The sequence below is a fragment of the Nicotiana attenuata genome, chromosome 5 (genome assembly GCF_001879085.1).
Source record: "Nicotiana attenuata strain UT chromosome 5, NIATTr2, whole genome shotgun sequence".
Lineage (NCBI taxonomy): Eukaryota > Viridiplantae > Streptophyta > Magnoliopsida > Solanales > Solanaceae > Nicotiana > Nicotiana attenuata.
The window spans coordinates 14200715-14209384 of NC_031993.1; the positions used below are offsets into that span (position 1 = coordinate 14200715).

The 8670-nt window shown below is 37.7% G+C and overlaps 1 protein-coding gene across 4 annotated transcripts; it reads left to right on the forward strand.

Annotated features, from left to right (window-relative positions):
* LOC109225359 (beta-glucosidase 47-like) lies at positions 1656-7689 on the forward strand. 4 transcript variants are annotated; one of them, XM_019389990.1, is made up of 11 exons: positions 1660-2047; positions 2134-2200; positions 2364-2422; positions 4190-4265; positions 4579-4653; positions 4762-4849; positions 5572-5824; positions 6360-6475; positions 6570-6819; positions 6935-7037; positions 7164-7689. In XM_019389990.1, exons 4-11 carry the CDS (start codon positions 4205-4207, stop codon positions 7463-7465), a joined length of 1248 nt encoding a protein of 415 aa, XP_019245535.1. In that variant the 5' UTR covers positions 1660-2047; positions 2134-2200; positions 2364-2422; positions 4190-4204; the 3' UTR covers positions 7466-7689. The 4 variants fall into 4 exon arrangements, with proteins under 4 accessions (XP_019245534.1, XP_019245535.1, XP_019245537.1 ...); XM_019389989.1 differs by lacking the exon at positions 2364-2422 and having other exon boundaries at positions 1656-2047; XM_019389992.1 differs by lacking the exon at positions 1660-2047 and having other exon boundaries at positions 2353-2422.

Consider the following 8670-nt stretch of genomic DNA (forward strand, 5'->3'; position numbering starts at 1 on the left):
CTCAGCCCGAAGACCCTTAGGTTTTAAAGACATCCGTTGCACTTTTTTCCTTCGACCGAGCTTTTTGCCCCGAAGAGGGTTTCGCCGGCAAGGTTTTCAACGAGGCATCACCTATATGCTACCTGAAAGGAATCCAACAGGCCCTCAAGTCTACTTTTGCTATCAACCACGAGCACCGATAGACGCCATTTTGGAACTTCGTCCGCTTAAAACAGCCAAGAGATGCCAAGTAGGATCCCGATGAGAAAATGATGTATCAGACCAAACAGTCGAATGAACCGTGTCTGCACAGCCACACCCCGATGGTGAAGGCACATGTATTAGTGTCAAATAATCAAAGAATGTTTTTTGCCAACATGATTCATGCTCCAAGGAAAATCCAGCATTTTTCGCCAGAACACTTTCTCCATCAGAAAACGACCCGAATACTCGGAGACTGGCGTCGATAATTCGGCACCCGCATGACTTCAGGGTCGGAATCTCCAAAGTCGTAAGCCCTCAACGAGGCAATCCCGAGCTCACGAGTAACGACTCTCAAGCCAAAACGAACTCGATGACTCGGAGACTATCGCCAATCGCCATTCAGCAATAAACCCGAGGCCATAGACCCCGAGCGGGCAGACTCGTTCTTGTAAAACTTGCACAAAGTAACAACACGAACTGAAAGACCTTCAAGCAAGGCATGAATCATACTTGCATCAAGTATCAGCAAAAAATTGTAAGACCTCAAAAGGCATGAAAAGTTTTGTATGACCTTATTACAGGCATAAAATTAATCTCGAAGTTCAAGATATATATCAAATTTGTAAGACCCCTAAAAAGGCATACCCTTGATATAGACGCCTAAACTACTATACTCAAGATCAAAAAATGGCTCCGGCCAAACATAAATAACTACGGTCATACGGCAACACCAGCCAAACTAAATCGACTCGGGGACGCCCGACCGTCGCTACAAAATCATAGGTCATTGCTTCGAATCTACTTCGAAAGAATCGGCTAAACAGGCTACCCTCAACAGGCAAAAGAGCTTCGACCATGTCAGCTCCAAATTATAAGGCTTCGAGCAACTCAGTCTACGAGCCGAACCTTATGAGGTGCTCGAACATCGCCGCTAACGACTGAAAATCGAGGTTCTTCCCGAACCGACGACAGGTCAGGCAAAATCATTGCAAAAGTCCTTAACGAGAGAAAAATAAAGCCTAGCGAGCCTCAGGGCCACACATATGCCTAAAGGCAAAGCATAAGAGCCATTGTCGCCAGTCTATTGAGCCTCAGGGCCACACACACACGCCTAAGGGCGAAGCGTAAGAGCCATTGTCGCCATCTTACATAAAAGATCGCTTCGATCGAAGGCATAAGAGCCATTGTTTTTCCGTTTTATCCTAGGAGGAAGTAATCCATAACCTTGAGCAACAATGAGGGGATTAAATTCCTTAAGGACACACAAGTAACTTGTGGGCTCGAAATTATTTTACGATTTGTTTATTGAACTAACGTTGTTTGTTTCTCTAATTTACTAATTTTGAACACGGATTACCAACACGCACTGCGACAGAGTTGGTGCTTATGTGGAATAGTCATGTGGTTCTGGTTGAACTCGTTATTTCTTAACAGAAAACTAACGGGGGGATGTAATTTCTCATTTTTGGATTGTTTAGGGATGTCTTTTGGTCATTGTGATAGTACAAGGATGTAGTTTAAGTCTTGAGTGTAGCTGAGATATTTCTGGCCATTTTCTCTAGATTATTTCTATTTAAACATGTGAGATGTTGCTTTTTCTTCTTACCTTTTCTCTCTGACCTTAAAAGTGAAGTACAAGCAATTAATAATTATCTTCTCGTCATTTCTACTTAAAAAAACAGTGTACTTTTGACTTCCTAACATGGAACCTGCAGTGTCTTGGCATACCTGCTTAGCAATTATCTTCTTTTCTGGTTGCATGGTGTTATGTCATCAAACAGACAAGCTTATTCTCCAAGAAAATTCAAACCAAGTTTCACTGTCAAGCAATTTCTTGTTTGGAACGGCCTCTTCATTTTACTAGGTTCTTCTCACAGTTCTTTCCCCTTTTTGTTTTTTCCTTTTTCCCGATATTCTTGTTTTTAACCGCTCTTTTTTTTTCCTCCGCAGTATGAAGGAGCTTATCTCAGTGATGGGAAAGGCCTCAGCAACTGGGACGTTTTTACCCATGAAGCCGGTGAGCTTTCGAAATGCCAATTTCTTTCAATGTTTGCAACACGAATTCTATTTACTGTGTTTTTAGGCTACCAAATCAAGCAGCACCAGTCACCAGCTCCCCGCACACCCCACAAATAGAGAAAAAGGGATTCATGTAATTTGTTGTTTTAGTCGTGTTGCAGGTCATATTAAGGATGGAAGCAATGGAGATGTTGCTGTTGATCACTACCATCGTTATTTGGTGATCTAGTTGATGCTCAGCCTTTTTTTTTAAAAAAAAAAAATGCTTCAAAAGTTAATTATTTTCTGCAAACAAAGAACCCACAAGCCCCTTAGTCAGGGATTACTGGCTTCTTAGGCATTTCAGGAAGGCTAACATTTTCTTGGATGTTTATCTCGACATCTTACCTACTTCATTGAATATTTTCACAAGAGTAGGGTTGCTCTAGTGGTAAGCACCCTCCACTTCCAACTAGAGGCGGAGCCAGGATTTCAAGCTTATGGGTTTGGGATTCTAACTGTTTTAAGTTATTGGGTTCTAAATTAATAATTTATACATATTCAATAAATTTTTTAAGATAAATACAGGGTTCGAACGAAAGCTACTGGGTTCAGCCGAACCCCCTGGCGGCACTCTAGCTCCGCCCCTGCTTCTGACCAAGAGGTTGTCAGTTCAAGTCACCCCAAGAGCAAGATAGGGAGTTCTAGGAGGGAGGGATGCCTAGGGTCTATCGGAAATAGCTTCTCTATCCCCCAGACTCCACTAATGGGATTATATGCTGCTTGTTTTACCTTTTTGTCCTCTTCTTAGACTAAGGATGTCTTTCCATGTATTTTAATCTTTCTTTTTGGGTGGAGTGGAGGGGTAGTAGGGTGGGTGGTAACGGAAAAACTTAAATTTGAAAAAAAAAAAACCTTTTCTTGAGAGAGGGGTGGGATGGGTCGGTGAGTGTAGGGAAGGTTGAGAAGGAGTTTTAGAAAATATTTTTCTTTCACTTGATAAGGAAAACATTTATGAGTTCATAAAAAAAATATTTTCCAAAACATTTAAGCCAACCAACCATAGAAAAATTAAAAACACGTCCATTATTAGAAAGGGTAGTAAATAGTAAGTGTAGTGTCAATAGGGACGGCAAAAAGGGAGAAGGCTGATTCACCGCGTATTGAGTTAGGATTGGTAAGTGAATGAAAAAAGAACGATGAACTTGGAAAAGAGAGAATTACTAATATATACATATAACAATGTATTTTTGAACCTTGCACAATTTGTACTTTATCCTGAGTGAAATGCCTGCACACCAGTTCATATGAATCTAAAGTGAGGGACGTCGAGATTAGGCCAAATACATAAGCGGACCTTTAAATTTGTTCAAAATTTTTAATTAGACACTTAAGCCAAATATTGTTTCTATTAGACACAACCAAGTCAAAGTGTACCTATTAGACACCTCATGAACAATTTTTCACAAAACAAAGTGCGTGACTTTCAGATGCTGTGATATTACAAAACAACCGAATCACTATGTGACACGTGGAAAATTGAAAAAAAAAAGATTTTTTTTTAATTAGATGTTTTTTTGCTAAATAACTTTTTCCTACTGAAACTCACTCAAAACGTTTTCATGGTATTATGAAATACTGCTCACACAACAATAAACTAGATAGGAGGTACTTATGATTGAACAATTTTGCGACTTTATTAGGAGAAGAAAATTAATTTTGTTCATGCATTAGAAAAGTGAAAAGCCTAATTGTGCTGGACAGAAGGCATGTTGACACAAAAGGGCGAAAAAAGTTGGATTCCTCTTTGTAATTAGGATTTAAAACTCACATTGGTTTCAGTTTATGGGTCAAAACTGATCAGCATCCTATGAAAGCAGATAAGAACATGTGCATTTGTTGCTAATTTCAAAGCTGCTTAGACTAATGCAGTGTATTAGCAATAACATAAAAGCGTAAATGATGAAATGGAAGAGTTCTGATCTGTTTGGTATTAAAATGTAAACAGGAGGACATCAAACTCATGGCAGATATAGGTGTGAATAGCTATCGTTTCTCTATCTCATGGGCAAGAATTCTGCCTAGTAAGTTATAACTATCACTGCTCTCTTTCCTTCATCTTGAACAAATAAGGGTAGCCCGGTGCACTAAGTTCCTGCTATGCCCTGTCCGAGGAAGGACAGCACCACAAGAGTCTATTGTATGCAGCCTTACCCAGCATTTCTGCAAGAGGCTGTTTCCACATCTCGAACCCGTAACCTCCTGATCACATGGAGACAATTTTACCAGTTACTCCAAGGCTCCCCTTCCTCATATTAAACAAATAAACTCCTAATTGTCGTTTACAATGAGAATCTTTCTCTTTTTTATTTTTTTATCGGTTGTAATTTTATTCAGAGGGAATATTTGGAGAAGTTAATATGGCCGGAATTGAGCACTATAGTAAGCTCATTGATGCACTCCTACAGAAAGGTCCATTCTGCTTCTCTTGCTAACAGTTTATGCTTTTAGATAATCCAAAATGCAGAAAAAAAGTAAAATTTTGGGCTCACACGAGTTCGTTATTTGCTATGGCTTTAGGGATCCAACCGTTTGTCACATTAACACATTTTGACATACCACAAGAACTTCAGGATAGATATGGTGGTTGGCTAAGTTCACAGATACGGTAAGTGTCACAGCACAATTTTAGAGGAGCCCAATGCTTTAAACTGTGTATCAAGTGAAACAACTTAAAACATGCATTCTACATATCTTAAAACATTTATAAGAGCATGCATTCTACATTATAAACATTACTAAACATTTTCTATATCTTAGGAAATATGTATTTTTTCATAAAAATACCTTAAAGGGACATACATTTCAACTTACATCTACCTCACACTCCAAATAATTAAATGACGTCAAGCACGTCCAATTAAATCAACAAACATCATAGGTTGAATCAAACTATATCAATACTTGTTATAACAATTTCTAACTTACTCCATTTAGGTTCATAATTGGTTCATTTGATTACTTCAGTAATTTATAAGGTCTCTATCTCAAGGTATATATTAACTCAATTAAGTTATTAGAGTCATTAATTAACTCAATTTTTAACTTCTTTGCCACACTTTATGACTGACAACTACTTCTAACTAGTGGAGTACTATAAATACGCTCACACATCCTAATGAACCCAGAACTCTCTTGTGGACCTGGGTACAACTAATGCTCGCTTTAATCACATCCTTAAGATTTTATTTAGTCCAAATAATTGTCCATAACTTATGGGACTTTACCATAAGTAGTGGGGCCCCTCATATACTTAAAGCTAGTTGTAGATTCTATTAAAACCCAAAATGATGAACAAGTTACATTCGTGTTGCATGGGGTTTGCTTCAGGAATGATTTCAGCTATTTAGCAAACATATGCTTCAAATACTTCGGAGATAGAGTTAAATACTGGGTAACGATGAATGAGCCTAACTTCGTGGCCATTAGTGGCTATAGATATGGGACTGGCCCTCCAGCTCGATGCTCTGGTATATTTGGGAATTGTAGTGCTGGGGATTCAGAAAGGGAACCCTTCATTGCAGCTCACAATATGATCCTATCTCATGTAGATGCCGTCAGCATTTACCGCACCAGATATCAGGTTTATTCGACGACTCTTTCCCTTTTCTCCATTATCATGGCAATTCTCAACATGGCGTGATCTTGCACGCAACTTGTTCAAATAGTAATTAATCTTCTAGTGCAATGCTACTATTAGCTTCTATGTTACTCGGACTTTTCGAAAATAATGCCGGGTGCTTGCCGGATCCTCCAAAAGTAGTGTATCTTTGGAGGATCCGACACGGGTACAGTCGCATTTTAGAGTGTCTGTGCAACATAGGTTGACTTGTCTAAAGAAAGGAAAGGGAACAACTAGGTAAAACAAGATATCATCATGAGTCTCTAACTATTTTGGGCGAAGTAAAGAATTGTCTATTTAGACGACTAGATGTGGAAAATTTATCTTTGGGAACTCCCTCAAATCATCATAATATAGCAATCCCTCTTTCTTTCTTTTCTTCTTTTTGGGGTCTTTTCCTTCTGATTCATTCATTTCAATCAACCCTGAAATTGTAAGTTCGTTAGAAGACCAAAAAAGATATCAGTAAGATAGTCTATTTTCTGCTGCTTTTCAGAAAAGTCAAGGAGGCGTGATTGGCATTACTATGGGTTTCGAATGGTATGAACCGTTAAGCAATTCCTCAGAAGACATAGCTGCAACACATAGAGCTCGATCATTCGATGATAGTTGGTAAGCCTTCTATAAAAGTAATTTGATTATACGATATGATATTTATTCATCGGAAAGAGAGTAAAAAATATTTTTACTAAGTACCTGCATGCAGGTTTTTAGACCCTATTATATTAGGAAGATATCCTAAAAAAATGGTACAAATTTTGGGATCTAATCTTCCAGAATTTTCAATGAATGATTTGAGCAATTTGAGTTATGGCCTAGATTTCATTGACATCAATCATTATTCGGCTAGCTATATCAAAGATTGCTTATATTCTGCCTGTGAACATGGAAACTCTTGGTCAGAGGGTTCTTATTTTAGGACTACACAAAGAGACGACATCTACATTGGGGAACCTGTATGTTTCCTTAAATCACATCAGTATTCTTATCTTTAATCTCATTCTGCAAATTATTACATGCACTTTCTACACTGCTAAAGTAATATTTTAAAAGATTTTTTTTTTAAAACAGGGGGAAGTGGACTGGCAATTTGTGTACCCACAAGGGATTGAAAACGTTGTGATGTATCTGAAGGAAAAATTCAACAATACTCCTATGTTTATCACTGGAAATGGTAAGAAAAAATATTTCACATTCTTGTCCTTAAGAATGAGATACAGTTCATCAACTAATTACCTGAGCAAGATACAATTTGATCTACCGGCGGATACAACTACTAACATAACTAGCAATGTTGCAGGCTTTGTTGGGAATAGTTCTTCTATAGAGGATACCTTGAACGATGTTCGTAGAGTAAAATACTTGCATAAAAACTTAAATTCACTGGCAAATGCCATCAGGAAAGGTGCAGATATAAGGGGATACTTTGTTTGGTCCCTTCTTGACAACTTTGAGTGGCAAGATGGATATAGCATAAGATTTGGACTTTACTATGTCAACTATACTAATCTTCAGAGAACTCCAAAATTATCAGCCACCAAGTATCAAAAGATCATGTATAACTTTCACAAAGAGCTTGAAACACATGCTGTCTTGAAATAGTGTAAGAAGACGATGTATATGTGAAGGCTTGTTGAAGATTTTTATTTAGGTCTCTGTTCTTTTAGAAAGCAATTACTGGGCAATCATAGTATAATAGTTTAGCCTAATCCCTTCCTTCATATTTCACAAATTATGCCCAAGTCTAATTTATTCACTCTAATAATGTAATGAAGATTTGTTGTATAAGTAGAAATATTATGTTGAAAGCTGAATTTTGTCCATTAGTTCCCCTTTGTTCTGATAGGTCAACTTAATGTTCCAGAATTCTACCAAATGGGTGTAAACTTCTGCTGTTTTTCAAAGTACACTCTTACATGAAAACTCATTATTAATACTTAAGAAGATGGGATGGAAAAGTTATATTCATGAAATAAAGACCTTAATAACAAGCTCGTGAACGCGACTCCCTCCACGATTTGTCTGCTATCTCAAAAAGTTGTTGCTACAATATCAACCAAAAAATTGCCATAGAAATAGGTTATAAGAACATAAATTATCAAACTAAGTATTGATGGAAAGCATGTGTCACACCCCATGTCTGAATGGGGTGGACTATGCTCTATATGCAACTAATATGTACCTGTAACAGATTACATGCCGTAACTTGAAAGGCAAATATAAAATGTAAAAGTCTTATATATCACTGTGGCCATTTTCCTAAGATATGAAATAGATGTGGAAATGAATTCAAGTAAACACACCAATACTGTGTATGAAGCCTTTTTAAATACCTACCACTGAACAAGTGATACAACGTCAGAAAAGGGCCCGACCTACTCGTAATCTTTAAGATCAATAAGGACACCAGGGCTGACTCAGCTCCAGGTAGAAATGGTGCTTACAACCCTTCCATTAAATGTTTGCACTATTTAGCAAGAAACACTGCCAACCTGTATATTTGGACTTGCTATATGAAATATAACAAATGCAGCATCCCCATCAAAGAGATGTCAGTACAGAATGACTGTACCAAATATGTAAGGCAGACAAAAAAGAATGTGTAAATACAGAAACTCATACAAGAGACAAATGGAATAAAATCGACGAAATACATCAAAAGACTTAGTAACATCCTACATGAACTCATACTAAGTCTTACAGTATTTAACTCGTTCTGAATATTTTTCCGAGTCTTTCTGATGATATCTTTGGGTCGCTATGTGGAGCGTCATTCTAGGACCGTTGGGATAATCGTACATTAGGTT